The sequence below is a fragment of the Heteronotia binoei genome, chromosome 4, assembly GCF_032191835.1.
Source record: "Heteronotia binoei isolate CCM8104 ecotype False Entrance Well chromosome 4, APGP_CSIRO_Hbin_v1, whole genome shotgun sequence".
Lineage (NCBI taxonomy): Eukaryota > Metazoa > Chordata > Lepidosauria > Squamata > Gekkonidae > Heteronotia > Heteronotia binoei.
In genome coordinates this window covers 23,871,910-23,893,696 of record NC_083226.1, presented here as the reverse complement: position 1 = coordinate 23,893,696, position 21,787 = coordinate 23,871,910, and the positions used below count along the sequence as shown (strand labels likewise).

At 44.7% G+C, this 21,787-nt stretch overlaps 1 protein-coding gene across 1 annotated transcript; it reads right to left on the bottom strand.

Annotated features, from left to right (window-relative positions):
• Positions 1-4,516: 4,516 nt before the first annotated feature.
• Positions 4,517-21,110, bottom strand: LOC132570085 (C-type lectin domain family 5 member A-like). The gene is made up of 5 exons (XM_060236522.1): positions 20,896-21,110; positions 14,829-14,885; positions 14,380-14,516; positions 13,281-13,384; positions 4,517-4,649 (listed from the first exon to the last, which is right to left on the bottom strand). Exons 1-5 carry the CDS (start codon positions 20,972-20,974, stop codon positions 4,517-4,519), a joined length of 510 nt encoding a protein of 169 aa, XP_060092505.1. The 5' UTR covers positions 20,975-21,110.
• Positions 21,111-21,787: the final 677 nt, after the last annotated feature.

Genomic DNA, 21,787 nt, shown 5'->3' with positions numbered 1-21,787 from the left:
CTACACCTTCCCCCCAGCAAGCTGGGTACTCATTTTACCAATCTCGGAAGGATGGAAGACTGAGTCAACCTCGAGCCAGGAGGGTGTAGCCTAATATGCAAAGGAGTTCCTGCTACAAAAAAAGCCCTGCTGAAGATGGAAAGTAGAAAACTTTTATCTTTTAGGAGTGTGTTTACGTGTTTATTATTCATGAAATAAATGGAGCTCCCACCAACTAAAGGGGCAAAAGGAAATCTAGTCCCTAATTATCTTGAAATTAATCTCAGATTTAAATCAACTCCTCAATAAATTACACCCTCAGTCAACTGAATAAAATTTAGTAGTATGAAACTCTGGTTAATCAGTGGATTAATCATTCATCAGCAAGAGAGACACCTTCAAATACATAAGCCCGGTTTTGTTGTTGTTCAGTCACATGGTCCAGTCTGACTCTTTGCAACCCCATGGACCAAGTCATGTCAGTCCCTTCCGTCATCCACCATCCTTTGAAGTCCACTCAAATTCCTGTTTGTTACATCAGTAACGCTGTCCAGCCATCTCATCTTTTGCCGTCCCTTTCTTCTTTTGCCTTCTGTCTTTCCCAGCACCAGGGTCTTCTCCAGTGAGTGCTCCCTTCTCATTGGTGGCCAAAGTATTTGAGCTTCAGCTTTAGCATCTGACCTTCCCACTAGTTTCAGTTAATTATTAATTCACAAGTCCTGACATAAAGTCTCAAGTTAATACTCTTAAATTCCTTGAATGAATTCATTTTCAGTGGCTGAAGTGTTACATGAAACTCTAATGATACAAGGACACAGGCTCAGTAGTCTTGGCCAACCAGCTGTGGGTTTGATTATCACGAAGGAGAAGTGAAATCAAAGTGGGGACTTGAAGAGTCAAAAGAGCAGGAGCGAAAAGTTCAAGATTATCCCTTATTTCCTGGCTAACCTAAAGTGGATGTTTGCCTTTTCTCTAGATATTAATCATACCCATGTACTATAGAAATCTGGACAGACACCATTTCTCTGTCTGCTTTCGAAAGCTCATCACCAAAAGCCTTCCACAGTGGGTCAAACAACATCTGCTTTCCTCAGTCTATGTAGGGTGCTAACAAGTCACAGTTGACTTCTGGTCATGCCTCGTGGGGATTTCAAGGCAAGGGATGTAACAATTTTTTTTTTAAATCACTGGGAGAGAAAATGATTACAGAACCACATATACTGTATAGTTCTGCCCTCTGTGGTAGAAGCTGGTGGACACTGGTACGTCAATTGAAAACCTCAGGTTCCAGGGAAACAGAATATTGCGGTGATGGTCTTTGTCGAGCAATTTGGATCACCAATACACAATAACTCTTCCCTCTTCCCACACGCTCTGTCTCCACACACTGAAAAAAATCGTTTTTCTTTTGAAAACTGAAAAACTGTCCCTCAGTAAAAAATGGTAAAGGACATGGAAATAAACACCTTAAAACAAGTTTTCCCCATGATTCTATCATGATTTCCTAACAGCCTAACATTTTAGCTTTCAAGGGAGAGGGTAAAGGAAGCAAGGCTTACTGCTTGTGGGCAGCATTCCTTCTAAGCTGAGTTAGTGTGTGCTAGCTCACAGGTTTTTAGGTTCTGGCTCAAACATTTTTGTCTTAGCTCAGGAAAGATGGTCCCAGAACAAACTCATTTATGCAGTAGCCAAATCGCTTGCTCACAACTTTAATGCCAGTAGCTCACAAAGTAGAATTTTTGCTCACAAGACTCCACAGCTTAGAGGGAGCATTGCTTGTGGAGTGTACAAACTGTGCTCAAGCTAACACTCCCAGTGCTAGAGTTGTGCAGTAACAATTGCTGTGAGTGAAAGTTAGGGTTGCCAGCCTCCAGATGGGGGCTGGAGATCTGGCATTATAATTGATCTCCAGACTACACAAATCATTATTTATTTAACCACCTCCTGAGATTTTGAGTTCGGAGCAATTGTGCTGTGCTCCACAGATGTAGTAGGATCGTATTCATCAGCTGAAAGGCAAGTGAGTTTTTCCTTCAGCTTTTCATATCTTATAAGTATATCTTCATGTACTGTTCCAGGAAGAAATCTAAAAAATTCATACAACATTTCTTCATCTGCATGTTCCTGGAGGATCTCCTTAGGAAAGGAAAGGTCCCCTGTGCAAGCACCACTCGTTTCCAACTCTGGGGTGATGTTGCTTTCACAACGTTTTCAGGGCAGACTTTTTACAGGGTGGTTTGCCATTGCCTTTCCCAGTCATCTACACTCCACCCCCCCCCCCCCCTTAAGCTGGGTACTCATTTTACCGACCTCAGAAGGATGGAAGGCTGTGGGGGGTGGGATCTCCTTAGAGCGGAGTAAATTATTAGAATGAACTGTCTTGGACTCATTGCTTGTGCAAAAACATTTACTGATCTCACTTCCCTCATTTCTTCTTTCCCCCTAGAGATTAGGGGATTTGATTTCCAAAAACCCTAGCAGAGTAAATACCAAAGCCAGACAACATTAGAGACCTATGCATGAAAAGATTTGGAATAATAGAAGTTCTAAAATTAAGCATAACACTCCAAGTTCTAAAAGTTTCCCTCAAAACTGAGGAAACTGGAGAGAGAGACTAAGAAGGCAGAAAGAACTGGCTGCCCAGGAAGGAACCTAAACCACTGGTTGGGGCAGAGATTCTTCCAACTCCAGGAAGCCTTCCAGTGGCTTCCCTCCTCTTTCACCTCAGCTCCTGACTTCTACAAGACTTCTGAGAGTCACTTTGGTGTAGTGGTTAAGTGTGCAGACTCTTATCTGGGAGAACTGGGTTTGATTTCCCACTCTTCCACATATACCTGCTGACGTAACCTTGAGTCAATCACAAGTTCTCTCAAGGCTGTTCTGCTCAAGAGCAGTTCTGGGAGAGCTCTCTCAGCCCCACCTACTTCGCAGGGTATTTATGGTGGGGATGGGAAGGGAAAGAAGAATTGTAAACTGCTCTGAGACTCCTTTGGTTAGTGAAGGGTGGGGCACATATGAACATATGAACCTGCCTTATACTGAATCAGACCCTCAGTCCATCAAAGTCAGTATTGTCTACTCAGACTGGGAGCAGCTCTCCAGGGTCTCAAGCTGAGGTTTTTCATGCCTATTTGCCTGGGCCCTTTTTAGTTGGAGATGCCATGGATTGAACTTGGGGCTTTCAGCTTACCAAGGAGATGCTCTACCACTGAGCCACCGTCCCTCCCGCAAATTGGGTATAAATCCAATCTCCTTCTCCTTCCTCTGCGAGGGACCTTAGAGCTGTGGTGAGGTCAGTTACCAGACAGAACAAAGTCTTCCTCCTCAAAGTCCATCTCAGCTCCCAAGGTTTGCTACGAGCATAAGAACATAAGAACATAAGAGAAGCCATGTTGGATCAGGCCAACGGCCCATCAAGTCCAACACTCTGTGTCACACAGTGGCAAAAAAATTTATATACACACATACACTGTGGCTAATAGCCACTGATGGACCTGTGCTCCATATTTTTATCTAAACCCCTCTTGAAGGTGGCTATACTTGTGGCCGCCACCACCTCCTGTGGCAGTGAATTCCACATGTTAAGTACTTCCTTTTATCCGTTTTAACCTTTCTGCTCAGCAATTTCATCGAATGCCCACGAGTTCTTGCATTGTGAGAAAGGGAGAAAAGTACTTCTTTCTCTACTTTCTCCATCCCATGCATTATCTTGTAAACCTCTATCATGTCACCCCGCAGTCGACGTTTCTCCAAGCTAAAGAGTCCCAAGCGTTTCAACCTTTCTTCATAGGGAAAGTGCTCCAGCCCTTTAATCATTCTAGTTGACCTTCTCTGGACTTTCTTCAATGCTATAATATCCTTTTTGAGGTGCGGCGACCAGAACTGCACACAGTACTCCAAATGAGACCGCACCATCGATTTATACAGGGGCATTATGATACTGGCTGATTTGTTTTCAATTCCCTTCCTAATAATTCCCAGCATGGCGTTGGCCTTTTTTATTGCAGACGCACACTGTCTTGATATTTTCAGTGAGTTATCTACCACGAACCCAAGATCTCTCTCTTGGTCAGTCTCTGCCAGTTCACACCCCATCAACTTGTATTTGTAGCTGGGATTCTTGGCCCCAATGTGCATTACTTTGCACTTGGCCACATTGAACCGCATCTGCCACGTTGACGCCCACTCACCCAGCCTCAACAGATCCCTTTGGAGTTCCTCACAATCCTCTCTGGTTCTCACCACCCTGAACAATTTAGTGTCATCCGCAAACTTGGCCACTTCACTGCTCACTCCCAACTCTAAATCATTTATGAACAAGTTAAAGAGCATGGGACCCAGTACCGAGCCCTGCGGCACCCCACTGCTTACCGTCCTCCACTGCGAAGACTGCCCATTTATACTGACTCTCTGCTTCCTATTACTAAGCCAGTTTTTTTTTTTGAATTTTTACAGTTTTTGATCCACAAGAGGACCTGTCCTTTTACTCCATGACTCTCAAGTTTTCTAAGGAGCCTTTGATGAGGACATCATTGCTTCAGCAGAGTTGTGAAACTGCAGAGTCCACCTCAACAAACCAGTAGTGCTTGTCCTTCAGCCAATCCCAGGAGCATTCCCAAGGAACCTCCAGAGCTAAGTTCTCACCATGTGTGGGGCAGAACGGAGAGAAACTGCAAAAGAGGCAAATGTGGTTTATTACATCCTGATGGAGCCCGATCGTTTTGTGGTGTGTGCGTATTTCAGATATGATGGTAGCATCCTTTGAACTCAATCCTCTCCCTTGCCTAGAGTCTAGTGTTCATGTCAGATATAATGGATGGGGGCAAAGTTCCCTCTAAGCTGTGGAGTTTTGTTTTGCAAAATTTCTACTTTGTGAGCTACTGGCATTAGAATTGTGAGCTACGGGCATGAAAGTTGTGAGCTGCTGCATGAGTTAGTTTGCTCTGGGGTCATTTTTTCCTGAGCTGAGACAAAAAATGTGTGAGCCGGAGGCTAAAAATTGTGAGCTAGCTCACACTAACTCAGCTGAGAGGTAACACTGGATGGGGGTGTCAGAAACCCACTCAGATTTCTGTCATTAGATGTGATTTCTGCTACTGAATATGATGTGTGCTGGCATAAATGCATGGGAAGCCCCTGCCTGTCCTGAAGGCATATGGCGTCTCCTTTGTTCTGTCTCTTAATCCTCCTCTCCCTTCCCCCCTTCTGCTTATCTTTCTCCCTTCTGCCTGGCCATTTGAAAGGGCTGGATCTAGGGGGGGCAGAGAGGGGTGCTTGCCCCAGGCGCTGGCGGAGGGGGGGGGAGCCAAATTGGGTATGGAGTCCATTGTATTCTAAGGGACCATAAGATAGAATGGCCCATAAGGGGGTGCCATTTTTTAATTTTGCCCCCCCCCTCAAAAAACATATAGATCCGGTCCTGCCATTTGGAATTTTCTCATGTCCTTGAAGGGCGGTAATACCAACATGAATCACATTATTAGGGTTTGTAGAATCTTTCAGGCTCAAGTGCCGTGTTCTACTGTAGAAAGTTTTTTCTTCCAGACGTTTCGTTCTCAGCTGCGGAGAACATCCTCAGTGGCGTCATCTCTGCAGCTGAGAACGAAACGTCCGGAAGAAAAACTTTCTCCAGTAGAACACGGCACTTGAGCCCGAAAGATTCTACAAACCCTAATGATGTTGCCAGCTGTGAAAACCTGAAATCTTTGATGAATCACATTCCTTTGTGAACTGTAGAACAAAGTAGGAGTCAAGTGGCATCATAAGATCAACGGAGTTTTATTCAGAATGTAAGCTATCGTGTGCTAGAAGCACACTTCATCAGGCAATAGGATGGAATGGCAAGCAGTCTTAAATATAGAGAAAGTGAGCAGTGAATTAGTATGCGAAATCATGGAAATGTTTTTTTTTAACAGATTAAAAGAATCACAAGTTGGGGTCTGGGGTCTTGTTAGTTTGTGTTGACTGGGCTGAAACAACAACGAAGGGCAATATAAGTTGGAATAGCAGATTGATGTCTATGTCATTAGGTGTGAAGTGCAATAAATAAGAGTCAGTTGTAATGTTAGCTCTGGATTAAAATGAGGGCATTCGTTTCTCAGAGGTTTAACACACATATAACATCATTCTTGTTTGCCATTAGAAAAAAAGAACACATTACACTATAGTGGAAGGTGGGTTAGTATATCTTTTTACACTGTCTGTTTTAGAAGCCTGCAGTGAGTTTCCTGGCCCCCAGCTTGCCAGTGGCCTGTCTTAGGTGGGGGTTTATATCTGGAGTCAGGTGGAAAACTGCATATTCTGATATTCTCTCTCTTTCTCTTAAAAAGTGACATTAAGCAATATGGAGTTGTGCCATGAAAACATCATGACTCTAAAGAAAACCTCCCTGGCAGCACCTATATGTAAAGGCTTGTGACTTCCATTTCAATGTATCAGGAGTGTGCCTGCACACAAAAGTTTATACCCAGAATAAAACTTTGTTGGTCTTAAAGGTACCCCTGGACTTTGTTCCGCTGCTTCAGACCAACACAGTTACCCCCCTGTCTCTATAACATACGCACTCACTCAAGGGACACTGTGTCCTTTTGTCTTTTCCTTCCTGTTTTCTCCCCTTCCTCATTCATGAAGATCTGGCTGTGTCTTGTGGGCCTTTGCTACTCTGCTTTCCTCAGACCTTATTGTCTTCCTTTTCACTTCATGAATGACAAATGATTAGCTGAGCTGTCCATGCTGTCTGAAGCCCATTAGTGACGGTGAAATGCTTACTCTGTAATGGCGTGAATCTGACTTCCCCACTTCAATGTAGAGATCAGCATCACAGTGCCAGGAGTACTTTTTCCTCCTCCAATGCTGTTTGTTCAAGTTTTATAGAGTGTTAGACCAATTTCCCACTCACTTTACGCCGCTCTCACGCTCCTCTTCTCAGCGGGGCCTTTGTCTGATTTCACACTATCTGCCCCGCAGCTGCAACTAGCGTCAGCTTTTTCATGCAGCGAGCAGAAACCTCTAAAAACCAGTTTCTGTTTGCTGTGCGAAAAAGCCGACGCAAGTTGCAGCCCCGGGGCAGATAGTGTGAAATCGGATGGAAGTTCCACTGAGAAGAGGAGTGTGAGAGCGATGTAAGGTGACTGAGAAATCGGTCCTAGAAGCTTTTGAAAAAAGTCATCTGTTTTGGGCATGAACAGGGGACATTTTGTAGGAAAATAGGTGGTGGAGCTCATCCAGGGATTGTTATGCAGCTGCACATTCTAGTCAATGGACAAGGAGGTAGAACTCTCAGAAGGAGGAGGTGGAACTCTCAGAAAGGTTCAGGAGCTGTGCTCCTGTGAGCTCCCACTGAATCTGAGGCCTGGGAACGAACCAGCTAACGAACTAAAGTTTCTGACTAATATTGGCTGGGTTGTGGTTCACGAACTGAAGCTCGTGGCAGGCCAACCAGCACAAGCTTTCCACAAACTTTCAAGCAGTTTGCGGAGGTTTGTGCTAGTTTGTGAACAGATACATTTCTAGACAGTCTCCATGCAGTCAAAATGTTTGCCACAATTAGGTCACGAGATGCTGAAAACATAATTTAAGCCTCATGTATTTGTTTATTTTATTTTATTAAAAATACTTATATCCCACCTTATTTCCTTTGACACAAGGCAGCTAACAATGCAAGTTGCAAAGACACAAAAATACAAGATTTCTGCATTAATTTTGATTAACAAAATCATAACAATTACACGGATTAAAGATGCACAGATTAAAAACACACCAAATCAGACAGAACTGGAGTACTCTGCCTCCACCAAATGCCCTCTAAAATGAAACCATCATCCATGTCTTTCTGAATGCTGCATGTGAAGGCACCCTCACCCACTGTGGTAGACCATTCCGGGGACTGGAGCCACCACAGGGAAAGCCCTGTCACCTACCTGTCATAGTATGGGCAATCCTAAAAGAGGGTACCACGAAGACAAGGCTGTCTAAAGAACATAATTGGTGAATGGGAATATGTTGAGAGATGCAATCAGATAATTATGAGGGTCCTAGGCCAGAAAGGCCTTGAAAACCAGCAATTTGAATCGTGCCCCAAATAGGTAACTAGTGCACTTGCTGCAGTACCTGAGTTACATGTTGCAAGCAGTTGAACCAAGCCAGGCAGAGTCTTGCTGCTGCTATTTGTACCGATTGAAGCTTAAGAGATGTTTTCAAAGGCAACAACATGTGCTGCATGTTATAGTAGTCCAATCTGGAGGTTACATTGGTGAGGATTAGCATGGCTAGGTTTGCAGTGTCTAGATAAGGCAATAACTCGCAAGCAAAATGTAACTGAAAGAAAGTGCTCTTAGAAGAACATTGACTTGTTTAGACAACACTGACCTCAGCGGACCAACAATCTAAGTCAGTAGCTGTGTTCACAAGTTACAGTGAACGCACATATAATCAGGCCTTGAATCCAGCAGGAGCTCACAGGAGCACAGCTCCTGAACCTTTCTGAGGGTTCCCCCTCCTCCTCCCCACTTACCTACCTTGTGCATTGAATAGTAGGTGCAGCTGCATAAAAATGCCTGGATGAGCTCCACCACCTATTTTTCTACAAAACGATCCCTGCATATAATCCATGTCTAGTGTATTTGTCTTGATAGGCATGTAGAGTAATTCTCCCATTACTTTCAACACACGTACAGCTCAACATGTGATTTAAACCTCAGTTTATCGAAGTACTGGTCCCCAGTTTCATTAGTAAAGTGAACGCACGTTGGCTCTTTCTTATGAACAGCTGTATGCACTTATACGCAGGTTGCACATTTGTTCGCAGTAACAGTTGAGAAGAGCCAGAGCTTTTTTAAATAGCAGGAACTCCTTTGCATATTAGGCCACACACCCCTGATGTAGCTAGGGTTGCCAAGTCCAACTCAAGAAATATCTGGGGATTTTGTGGGTGGAGCCAGGAGACTTTGTGGGTGGAGCCAGGAGACATTGGGGGCGAAGCCAGGAGCAAGGGTGTGACAAACATAATTGAACTGCAAGGGAGTTCTGGTTATCACATTTGAAGGGACCACACATCTTTTAAATCCCTTCCCTCCATAGGAAATAATGGATAGGGGCAACTTCTTTTGGGGCTCACAGAATTGGACCCCCCAGTCCAATCTTTTTGAAACTTGGGGGGTATTTTGGGGAGAGGTACTGGATGCTATGCTGCAAATCTGGTGCTTCAATCTCAAAAAACAGCTCCTCAAGAGCCCCAGGTACTCGCGGATCAATTTTCCATTATTTCCTATGAGAATAAGTCTCCATTGGGAATAATAGAGTTCTCTCCCCTCCCCCCATTTTCTCTCTCTCACTCACACACACGCTTAACTGTCTCTGGTGCAAGTGGGCAGCCGTGTTGGTCTGAAGCAGTAGAACAAAGCAGGAGTCTCTGTTGCCTCCACAACGAGGTCTGGAAAGTACAGAGGCTACGCTGCTCTTTTACACACACACTCGCTTGTCTGAAAGAAAAGCAAAACAAACATTCTCAGGAGGTCTGCTGTTGCTAACCCTTCCCCATGAAGTACTTCCTGCTCCAATGTAAAGGCACACACACATTTTAAAACTGGACCTGTTTGCAGGTCTTGCCCAAGATCTAGAAGTACAGGGTGGCTGTGGGGGAGGCCTGTAAAACCGGGGAATCCCCTGCTAGGACCTGGGGATTGGGAAGCCTAGATGTAGCCAATCCTCCAAGAGCTTACAGGGCTCTTAGTACAAAGCCTACTGTAAGCTACATCCAGAGTGTGTGACCTAATATGCAAATGAGTTCCTGCTACAAAAAAAGCCCTGAACGGGGCTATAGGACTGCCAAGCCTCCAGTCTTGGTGGGGGTTCTCCCACCTGGGAGGTTCTCAACCTGCTGCCCACACTGGGCCAGTGGGGGGACCCTCCCCCGACATCGCCGGTGTCATCATGCAAGTGACGTCATCATGCCGGCAATGTTGTGCACTCGCCACTCTAGACGTTTCCTGGATGCTCTAGCAATTTGGGAGGGAGAACTCTATGGTACAACAGGTACAACGTAGAGTTTTTCCCTCACAAAATGCTAGAGTGTCTGGGAAAACCAGAGCGTCTGAAGGCCTACTATAAGGCAGCTTCATGTGTTCAACAGGTTTACAAACATAAAACCAATGAGGAAGTAGACATGCACAAGGAAGCTAGGATTGGCAGCCTCCAGATGAGGCTGGGAGATCGTCTGCTTTTACAACTGATATCCAGCTGTCAGAGATCAACTCCCCTGAAGAAATGGCTGCTTTGAAGGGTGGACTTTATGGCATTGTACCATCCTAAGGCTCCTCCCCTCCCCAAACTCCAGCCTCTTCCAGATCCATCCCCAAAGTCTCCAGATATTTTCCAACACGGACCTGACAACACTAATGGAAGCACATTTTACTTCTGTATTTTGTTGTTCTACTGGGAACTGGCTAGATAAGTCTTGTCTTCTTGGGGGGAATGCACACACTCCCTCCCCCGGAGCACTGGTCATGGGCAACTAAAGCTGGATAGTGGCCCAAGATTGCCTAGGAAGCAGGCAGAAGAATCTAGATCTTCTTCATCGATGAGATGCTCCCATATGTAGGAAGGCTGTTATGCATTCTTCTTACAAATACAGCCGTGCGGTACAGAACAAGATGCTTGATCAATGGAATCGATTCCAACCACAACACAGTGAAAACCTCCCTGCTTGAGATCAAATCTGTGAAGAAAGGGAAATGATAAAACGATAAAACTAATTCCTTTGACAAGTGCTGTCTTCGGTCTCCACAAAGAAGATAGACTATAAGTAAATTAAAATAAATGATATTGGAGCAATCAGAACATATAAGAGTGCACTTAAATAGTTAATTTTTTTTTTTGCAGTACGCATAACATACAATGCGGTATACTCTTAGTAGCTCTGACTGGAACCAATACAATTGGACCAGATGCATTTTGGCCATGACTGCTTTCTTTAGTGGTCCCAGTTTAATATCACATGCCCACTACTTGAAGGAATCTGTATCATAGTTTAGCTATGTAAGGTATTGTGGGGGCTTAAAATATCCCAGTTGTAGATGAAAACCAAAATATATTCACTTTTTCCCTTTCCTTTTTTTCCTTACGATCTTTCCTAATTCTATTTTCTGTATATTTTCTTTTACATATTTTCACGGCTTTTTTTGTAGCAGGAACTCCTTTGCGTATTAGGCCACACACCCCTGATGTAGCCAGTCCTCCTGGAGCTTACAGGAGGCCCTGTACTAAGAGCCCTGTAAGCTCTTGGAGGATTGGCTACATCAGGGGTCTGTGGCCTAATATGCAAAGAAGTGCCTGTTACAAAAAAAAGCCCTGCCTATTTTCATTAAAAGTTTAATCTTTTTTTTTTTAAATAAGGCATTGCGGGGGCATTCCAAAATATATATACTGCGGCACAGAAATACTCTGTGGAGTATTTCATCTGGCTCCTGATCTTTATAGCCACACCAAAGGAAACGAGAGAAGAAGAATTGCAGATTTATACCCCGCCCTTCTCTCTGAATCAGAGACTCAGAGCGTCTTACAAACTCCTATATCTTCTCCCCCCACAACAGACACCCTGTAAGGTGGGTGGGGCTGAGGCGGCTCTCACAGCAGCTGCAAGAGCTATGGCTGACCCAAGGCCATTCCAGCAGCTGCAAGTGGAGGAGTGGGGAATCAAACCCTGTTCTCCCAGATAAGAGTCCACTCATTTAACCACTACACCAAACTGGCTCTCAATGGTAGACATGATATAATCCTACCAAATACAGCAGTTCCTTCACCCATAGTGTGCATAGTTGTGCTTGAATCATAAATTAAGATGGTCACTGCTCAGGATTTCAAACACCTTGAAATACTATCCTGAAATTCCTCTCTGAGCAGTGTGATCACACCAAGCCATTTCTGGTGCATTCGGATTCCCCCCCCCCCCCAACCCCACTCCAGGAAGCGCTTGTGCGCTTCTCTGCTTGAGCATACACACTGGGAGCCTTTAAAAAAAACCCCTTCCTGCAGCGGGTCTGTAGTTGAAGCGCGCTAGCAGTATGAATGTCCAACCACGGATTGCTGCCATGATCCTGCCGCTTCAGTGGTGGCTAATAACCTGAAAATGGACCAAACTCAAGCGGCTTTTTTGGACCCGAGAAAAAATCATGTCGATTGCCCAGTGTGATAGCACCCAGAAGGGGTGGAATTCTAGCAAGAGCTCCTTAGGCCATGTACCCCTGATGTAACCAGTCCTCCAAGAGCTTACAAAAAAGAGCCTTGTAAGCTCTTAGAGGATTGGCTACATCAGGGGCGTGTGGCCTAATATGCAAAGGAGCTCCTGATAGAATTCCACCCCGGCACCCAGCGTTTTGCCCTATTCTTCTTTGTGGAAGTGGAAAGTGCTATCAAGTTGCAGCTGGTCTATGGCAGCCCCACGGGGTTTTCAAAGCAAGAGATGTTCAGAGCTTGTTTGCCATTGCCGTCCTTTACACAACAACCCTGGACTTCCTCAGTGGTCTCCCAGAGTACCAGCCAAGGCTGACTCTTTTTAACTTTCAAGACCTAATGAGAGCTTACCAGGCCCATAGCCACTGGAGGAGGCCCCCGGGGGGCCCAGCCCCCTACCCAAACCCCTTTGACGTTTATGCTCCTTCCTTTCCCCACTGCTTTGGCAGCCCCTGATCTCTCTGATGCCACTTCTCTGGCGGCCCCTAATCTCCTCTCTGCTCTGGTGGCCCCTGCCCCCCTTCGCGGAGCCTCCCCCTCCCTCCCATCCACCCGGTGAAGCGCTGGCTCCTGGGACTCTTTCAATGCCCCCCCCCCCCGATCACTTGATCAGCAGGAAAAGCCGGGCTGAGGCCGGTGGTTCCTATGCCAACTTTCTGGCACGCTCAGCATGTTCAGCTCTGGCTGCCCTAGCACTGAACGTGCTGAGCATGCCAGAAAGCTAGCGTAGGAATCCCCTGATCGGTGGGGGTGGCCTTGAAAAAGCCCCAGGAGCCAGCGCTTCACTGCTTCATAAGGTGGGCGAGTGGGAGGGAGGGAGGGGGAGGTGCCAAGAGGGGGGCGGGGGCCGCCAGAGCAGCTGGGAGATTGGGGGCCGCCAGAGCAGTGGTGGCGGAGAGAGTGGGGGCTGCTGGGGAGGCCCTGCACCCTCAATTTTTTTCCGTGGCCCCCCCCCCAAAAAAAATTTTCTGGCTACGGGTCTGGAGCTCACTATCCTGGGCTGTCCAGGACAGAGCGCAAACAAAGAACCTACTCTTATCATTCCATAAATATCATAAACAAAATGAACATACATGCTATGGTCAAACTCTGTACCATCAATCCATGTCCATCTTCCATTTCTCTGAGTTAAGCCGATAAAATGCCGTTCAAACTGGGTTCTGCTCTTCAGGAACACCTAGAGAAGATGATTGGGAAAGAGCACATTGTTGGCAGCATCCTGAAAGTGGAGCTCCCCTGCTATGGAAATTCAGTACAGATGCTGGGCACCTGGGATATATTTTTTCCCCTAGCGTTTAGGGAATTGACACTGATTCCTCAAAACCATAGCAGGATAAATACCAGTGTCAGACAACATTAGAGACCTAGGCGTGAAAAGATTTGGAATAATAGAAGTTTCCAGGGCTTTTTTTGTAGCAGGAACTCCTTTGCATATCAGGCCACACACCACTGAAATAGCCAATCCTCCAAGAGCTTACAATAGGTCCTGTGCTAAGAACCCTGTAAGCACTTGGACGATTGGCTACATCAGGGAGGTGCAGCCTAATATGCAAAGGAGTTCCTGCTACAATAAAAGCCTTGAACCTGACAAATGAGCATGTAGCTGATGTTTAAAGACATTTATGTCTCAATGTATCACTTAGTCTTACTTCCTGTGGCATTGGATGAATCTAGTTTCTCTTCTAGAGTTTGCAAGGCAATTGTTTTCAGAGGGACAAAAATTATAAGGATTTCCATATGAAAAACAACCCAAAGTAATGGAAAAAGAGGAAAGCCAATCATTTGAATTTATTTTTAGATCATCTTCATGTTTCTGTGCCAACGTGGTGTAGTGGTTAAGAGCAACTCACTCTAATCTGGGAGAACCAGGTTTGATTCCCCACTCCTCCTACACATGAAGCCAGCTGGGTGACCTTTGGCCAGTCACAGTTCTCTCAGAACTCTGTGCCACTGACATCACAAGGTGCCTGTTGTGGGAAGGGAAACAGATAGTATTCTGCTTTGAGACCCCCTTAAGATACAGAAAAGTGGGGTATACAAAATTTCCTCCTCCTCCTCCTCTTCTCATGAAAAACTAGCACTTGTGTCCTATTGAAAGAAGTCTGAAGTGGGTGGGGTGGGTTTGTTCTTCCCAGAAGACCTTTCATTTTTAAAACAAAGCTCTTTTCTCACCAATTCTTCTTTGCTGTTGACAATTGCGAGCTGAGAACTGAACTTAGCGCAGGTCTCCTGGCACAATTCCCATGTTTGTAACGTGGCAGCAAAAAAGTAGCATTTGCCCTCGAAGAGTCGCCAACTGACAGGGCAGTCTGCAGTTAAAGACAGAGAAAGGAGACATGTAACCAGTGTTCCCTCTAAGCTGAGTTAGTGTGAGTCAACTCACCGTTTTTTAGCCTCTGGCTCACACATTTTTGTCTTAGCTCAGGAAAAATGGCCTCAGAGCAAACTAATTGATGCAATGGCTCACAACTGTAACGCCAGTAGCTCACAAAGTAGAATTTTTGCTCACAAGACTCCATAGCTTAGAGGGAGTATTGCATGTAACTTTAATACATGGTGGTGGTGGTGGGGAGGGGGACAGAATTACATTGTCTTCTGGGCAGTTTTTGTTGTATACCAACCTTTCTCGACAGCATTGGGTTCTTCTTTTAGAACGGGTGTATAGAAAATCTGTGGAACTGAACACAAAAAGGAATATCAATTTATTGAAAAAAGGGCAGTGTTTAGATATATCCCTAAAAGTGAACGAGGAACATCATAATATATGATGAGTGTGTCTATACCCCAATGCTGAGCCAACCCCTCCTCCTGTAGCTACTTCAAGACTTGTTCTTCAGCAGAAAGCAAGATAGGAGAAAGGTCTAGGGCAGGGGTGTCAAACATGCGACTTGGGGGCCAAATTAGGCCCCCGGAGGGATCCTATCAGGCCCCTGAGCAACTGGCTGTCATCTGCTTCCTTCTCCCTCTCTCTTGCTTCCTTCTGCATAACAGCTCTATTTTCTCCTTTGGCTGAGGCTCCTCCCTTGGGGAGGAAGGGGGGAAGACAGAGCTTGTTTTTTCAGGCTCTCTCAATTGCACAGCAGAGCTACTAAGCCAAGCTCTCTCCCTTCTATTGGCTGAGGCTCCTCCCCCTCCTGGTCACCTGGGGAATGAAGGAAAGAGCCAGAGCTTCCTTTGCCCAGTTCCCTGGATCCCATGGGAGAAATACAAAGAAAGCACCTTTAAGACCAATGAGTGCTAATGTTTTAAGTTTTTTTTTTTAATTGTTTGCCTGTATCCTTTATAAAGTTTATATCTCTGCTACCTAATCTTAAATAAGCACACACATGGCCCAGCTCGACATGGTTCGGCCCAGCTCAACATGGTTCAGCCCAACAAGGTCTCATTTATGACAGATCCAGCCCTCATAACAAATGAGTTTGACACCCCTGGTCTAGGGAGTTCAGACATCATCTTCTGAAGGAACCCCCAAGGACACTGAATGCATAATTCAACTGGATACGCCTCATTCAGTAGACCTGGGTTTTTGTTTGTGTTTCTCATACACATTTCTAAAGCTGGCAAATAAAGAATCTTTTATCTTCAGAGCTGTGGTTATTACCCACGAAACAGATTTACCTTCTATCAACGAAAAGAAAATCTAACCTCAAGGTATCTTGAAATTCCTCCCAGATTTAATATCAGCTCCTCAATTCATTACATCCTTTGTCAACGGAATAAAATATAATAATCTGAATCTCTGATGAATCAATGGATAAGCACAGGGCTTTTTTTGGTAGAAAAAGCCCAGCAGGAACTTATTTGCATATTAGGCCACACCTCCTGACATCACCATTGTTTCACACAGGGTTTTTTTGTTGAAAAAGCCCAGCAGGTACTCATTTGCATATTAGGCCACAACCCCTGATGCCAAGCCAGCTTGAACTGCATTCGTGTGCGTTCCTGCTCAAAAAAAAGCCCTGGATAAGCAAAAACTCATCTTTGCATACCATTAATTCAGCAAGAGAGGGACCTTTAAATACATAAAACAATAGCAGGGTCCAGACTGCCAGCTTGGGGCTGTAGCATGCCAACCCAGAAGTGAGCTGGCGCAAACAGAACTGCCCTGGGATGGCCAGATGGCATGCGGCCAAAACAGGGGTGGGTGAAGAATGCCTTGGAGGAGTGTCCACAGGGCTCAAGTGTTTCTGGCACTCCTCAACCATTCAGATGGCCGGGAAGGCACCTTCTTTTTTTTCCCCCCTTCAATTTGCTACCACTTCCGAAGCGGTACAAGATGTCAGACAGATGTGCATGTTTGGACATGCTTTTTTGATCTGCCCGGGTCCCATCCCTGTTCCGGCTTAAACTGCCTGTCTGGATTCAGCCAATTAGTTTCATTTAAGAACATAAGAGAAGCCATGTTGAATCAGGCCAATGGCCCATCCAGTCCAACACTTTGTGTCACACAGTGGCAACCCCCCCCCCCAAGTGCCATCAGGAGGTCCACCAGTGGGGCCAGGACACTAGAAGCCCTTCCACTGTGCCTCCCCGCAAGCACCAAGAATACAGACCATCACTGCCCCCAAAATTTAGTCCTGCCACAAAGTCTCAAGTCAAATCCCTTCAAGGAATTTACTATCAGTAGTTAACAGATTGAAGTGTTATATGGAACTCTAATGATACAAGGACACAAGCTCAGTACTCTTGACTAATGAGCCATAGGCTTGTTTCTCATGAAAGAGATCGGAAATCAAAGCGGAGTCAAAAGAGAAGGAGTGAAAATTTCAAAATCATCCGTTATTTCCTGGCTGACCTTAAAGTGGATGGATCTTGAAATCTAAAATGGAGCTCCTGGACTCAAAATTTGTTCTACTGCTTCACCACTGGACTAAAAATTTGATCTCCTGCTTGAGACCAACATGGCTGCTGATTTGGATCTACCTAAAATGGATGTTCGCCTTTCTCCTAGAGATTAATCATACCCACATACCACAGGACTACAGACAGACCTCACTTCTCTGCTTCCTGTCTACAGTTCATCAGCAATGGCTTTTCCCAGAGGGCCACACAGTTCCTTACCCAGACTATTTGGATAACAGCAAAGGAGTGAAGGTTAAAGTGGATCAACCCAGAGTGAGAATGGAATGCTGAGAATAAGATTGGAGACCCAAATAATGGATGGACTGCAACAGGGTTTCCAGGTTGGGCGTGTCATCTCCACACAGTGAACTCCAGCTTGTAGGATCTGGGGTTGGTTCCACACAAGGGATGGAAGAGCCACCTTCACCAAGAAAGCAGGATCATGTGGGGGTAGAAGCAGGACTGGCGGTAGACTGTTTGGCACCCTAGGCAAGGTTAACTTTTGTCACTGCACTGATAACATCACAGAATCACATGGGGGGCACCATCAGAAGGCTGGTGCCCTTGGCAATTGCCTAGTTTGCCTAGTGGTAGGGCAGCCCTGGGTGGAAGCACCCAGGGAAGGCCCCTCCCCATGCCACTAGGCAACTCTCTCTGCCCCTCTTTTCTGCCTTTCTCCCTTGCCATGCATCATATTAGTGCAGAATCACCAATGTGACTAGACCTGCCCCCCCAACCCTATTTCCTTTAGGAATAGGGTGATATACAATCCCAAGATGATAAAATAAATACACCTTGAGTGGCAGCAGCATTGCTTAGTTCTAGGGGGGAAGCCAACAAAGGGCGAAAGGAGGAAAGAGAATGGCGAAACTTGTTCTGTTTGCCTGCATGGCTTGGTTGCAGGAAAAGCTTCCACACAAATATTCACCTGTGGCTATCTCGTTGCTTTCCCTTTGAGCTGTGTGTGTGTGTGGTGTGTATGTGTGTGTGTGTGGATTTTTTGCACTGGTTTAAAAGGGAATGCCTGGGAGTCACACACAGAGATGGGCATGGACCAGGAAGATGCAGTTCGGTTTGTGGCTGAACCAAACCAAACCAGTTCTGTTTGCAAACCGGGCTGATTTGTGGCAGAGTGGTGGGGAATGCCTGTCTGCTGCTCAGCTCTTGTGGCTTTTGCAGGGAACAGAAAGCAGGGGTTTAAACGTTTGTGGAAGTTCATGACAGTAGACCCGTCATGAAATTCTGTCCATGAACAGGGCTTTCTGGTTCAGTTTTTGCTCATCCCTCGTCACACATGTGCCTGGAATGGCCACAATGCCACGTGAAAACAAAATAAGCAAATCAAACCAAATAAGCTGGGCAGAGAAAGGTGCATACGGAAGGCACCTTGGATGCATTAGACAGCAGCAAATCTAGAGAAGTGCATTAAGCAGGGAGCTCCATCCTGCCCTGTTTTCAGGTGTCACATGATAGCCATGAGACTGAAGATTTGAGAAGGCTACTCTGTCCCTGGCTCAGAGACAGAGGGCAACTCTCTCCCACTCCCATAGTTCTAAGCGGCCAGGAAGAACTTTGCTCTGTCATCTTCCTTGTGACTGCTGAAGCCAGAGGAAGGGCAACTAGAAAAATAATCATAGAATAACCTGTCCTGTGTGGTAGAAGCTGGTGGGTATTGGTGTATCACCCTAGGAAAACCTCAGCTTTTAGAAAAAAATTGCTCTCATTATTTGATTGAGCAACTGGGATAAAAAATATGCACTAATTCCACATGTCTGAGAATATATTTTAACATCTCATTCAGTCAGTCTCCAAGCATTAAGAAAGTTCTTTTCTTCTGAAGACTGAAGAACTTTTCCTGAGTAAAGAATTTGAGACCAGCGGCACCTTTAAGAGCAACAAAGTTTTATTCAAGATATAAGCTTTTGTGTGCACACATCCTTCTTCAGATACATCAAAATGGAATTTTCTAGGTCATACATATAAGAAGGCAAATTAGCATACAACCTAATGAAGATGTTTAACAGATGCAAGGACCAAACAGGAATAACAAGCTTAGTTTATATGCCCAATAATTGTTTGGATTTAATTCTGAGGAAAATATAGTGAAGCAAATATATCAAAATTGGAGACTGATATGTAAATGTACTTTTCTTAATTGTGGAATGCTCAGAATAATTAATTGAGACTCTTTTGTTACGCTCCATTCTTCTCTTCTCAAGCAGGTGGAGCATAACAACAGGGTCTCAATTAATTACTGAGTTAATTACTCTCAGTTAATTACTCTTAATTACTCTCCGCATTCTACAATGAAGAAGGGTACATTTACACACCAAATCTCCAATTTTGATATATTTATTTGCTTCACTGTGGCTGGGATCACACATGCTAAATAATGCAGTTTCAATCCACTTTCAATGCACTTTCCAACTGGATCTTGCCAGTTTACACAGTAAAGTCCAGTTGGAAAATGGATTGAAACTGCATTATTGTGCACGTATGATCACAGCCTATGTTTCCCCCCAGAATTAAATTCAAACAAATGGTGATGATATAAACTTACCTCATTATTCTTATCATCTGTTAAACATCTTCATTTATTTATTTTTGTAGATTTATGGGCTGCCCTTTCCCATAGTGGGCTCAGGACGGCTTAAAGCATGTTAAAACAATCAAATCAATTTAAAACAATTAAAACAGGTAAAACAGTTTAAAATTAAAACAATTCATTATGCTGTATGCTAATTTGCTGTTGGCTGTCTACCTCTATGTGTTGACTGGTAACATCCATTTCGATGTATCAATATATATCAGCTTCACTGATATAATAATCTGGTATAAAGTTTCAAATATTTCTGGATGTGTGTCGTCAACCAGCAAATGCCCTGTAAAGTAGGAAGGCAGTTAATAGAATACGAACAGACTTTGGCAGTTTGCAGGCCTGTTGTTTGAATGTAGGATTGCCAAGTCTTACCTTGGCTGCGGTGGGGGAGTCCTCTCTTGCACTCTGTGTGCAGGGCACAATGACATCACCCAGAAGTGACACCATTGCACCAGGCACATCATATGGGGGATGCTCTAGCATTCAGGGTAAAAAAACAAACAAACTATGGTACCATAGAGTTTTTAACGTGAATACTAGAGTATCCCCATGCAACATGCCTACCATGATGGCATCACTTGATCGCACAACACACAATGATGGAGATCTTTGGAAGGAGGGATCCCCTGGTGTCTCACTCCATGCCGGTGGGTTGGGAGGCTCAAAACCAGAGGAGACCCCACCCACAGTGGGAGCTTGGCAGCCGTATTTAAATGGGGCAAAATAACAAGACCCAAATGTAACCCGCCAAACTATTTCCCATCTATCTCAGGAATATGAACGTCGTGCTTTCTAGGGAGATGTGATGGAGCTCTTTGAACTTTCCCTGGCTATGGCTGAGTGGGTTGAAAATCAAGATATTTAGTATTTAGGGAGATTGTCCAATTGGTTTGCTTACCTGTTGTATCAATGTGGTTACATATTTTATATTATTATATACTTCCTGTGTGTAACGATCAACAAAATAAATGAATAACCAGCAAATGAAATCAAATGGCTTGTAAGGTGCTCATATGTCAGCTGGGAACATTTTAGTATTTTAGAGTGAGTGTGAGGAGTTGGAAACGGCACTTATGGCTTGTGGTGTGTGCCCAGGCCAACACTCCAATGCAAGAGCTGCATGATAAGAATTGCCATGAGTGAAAAATGATGCATAATAGGAGAAGCACAATGGGAAAGGCAATGTTATTCATCTGCCAAAATCAGAATATGGTACTGAGGGGGAAAAAAATCAGAATAATACTCACAATACACCATAAATAGACATGATGCTATCAGTTTCAAAATTACAGTGGTCACAACTTGAATCACGAGGTTCCAGTTCATGTTCCTCTGCAGGTGACCCACAAAAGATTCACAATGACAGATCTGTGGCGGGCGAAATGCTCAAATGCAACTCCAGCGGTGCTTGTAGATACCTGCAATAAAGTCAAATAATAATGGATTTGGTAGGGTTGGATCCGACCAAATTTTCCATTGGTAAAAAAGGATTCCTTTTGACTACTCCAAAAAAGGCCATGCTGGTGACCATGGGACATGCATGGACAAAAGTCCCAGGAGGGATGGAGACGGAGCAAAAAAGCGAGCTGGATCCAGTCTGTGGTGTGCAATTGAGAGCACTATCAACATTTTTCTAGGGAAGCAACCTGCTGTATATTTCAGTTTCAATTTATTATTATTATGATCCAAGATCAGCAGTCAAGAATATCAACAATACATAATACACATTGTATGCATAAAATAGACATTCTATATGGAAAGTATACAATTAATAATATTAATAGTAGTAAAAAAACTATTAAATACTCAGGGCTTTTTTTGTAGAAGCTTCCCCATGCCTTCTCCATGCACGAGTCCCCCTGTGCCTTCCCTAGTGTGCCCACTGCAGCAAGCATGATGGGGAATGCTGATGCCATCGTGGAGGCATTTAAAGATGCCTCCCCAAGCCTTCCCCAGCATGCCAGCTGGAGCCCTGGCCAGCCCAGGTGGAGCTCTGCTTCTGTGCATTACTGCCAAAAAAGAAGCCTGAAAATACTAGATTGTGTTCTTCTGCCTTGTCGAGCAGGCCAGAGTGTAGAATCTTGCTGCCTTAAGGGTAGTTCCATTAAAACAGCCGATAAGAAGAAGAAAAATATAAAG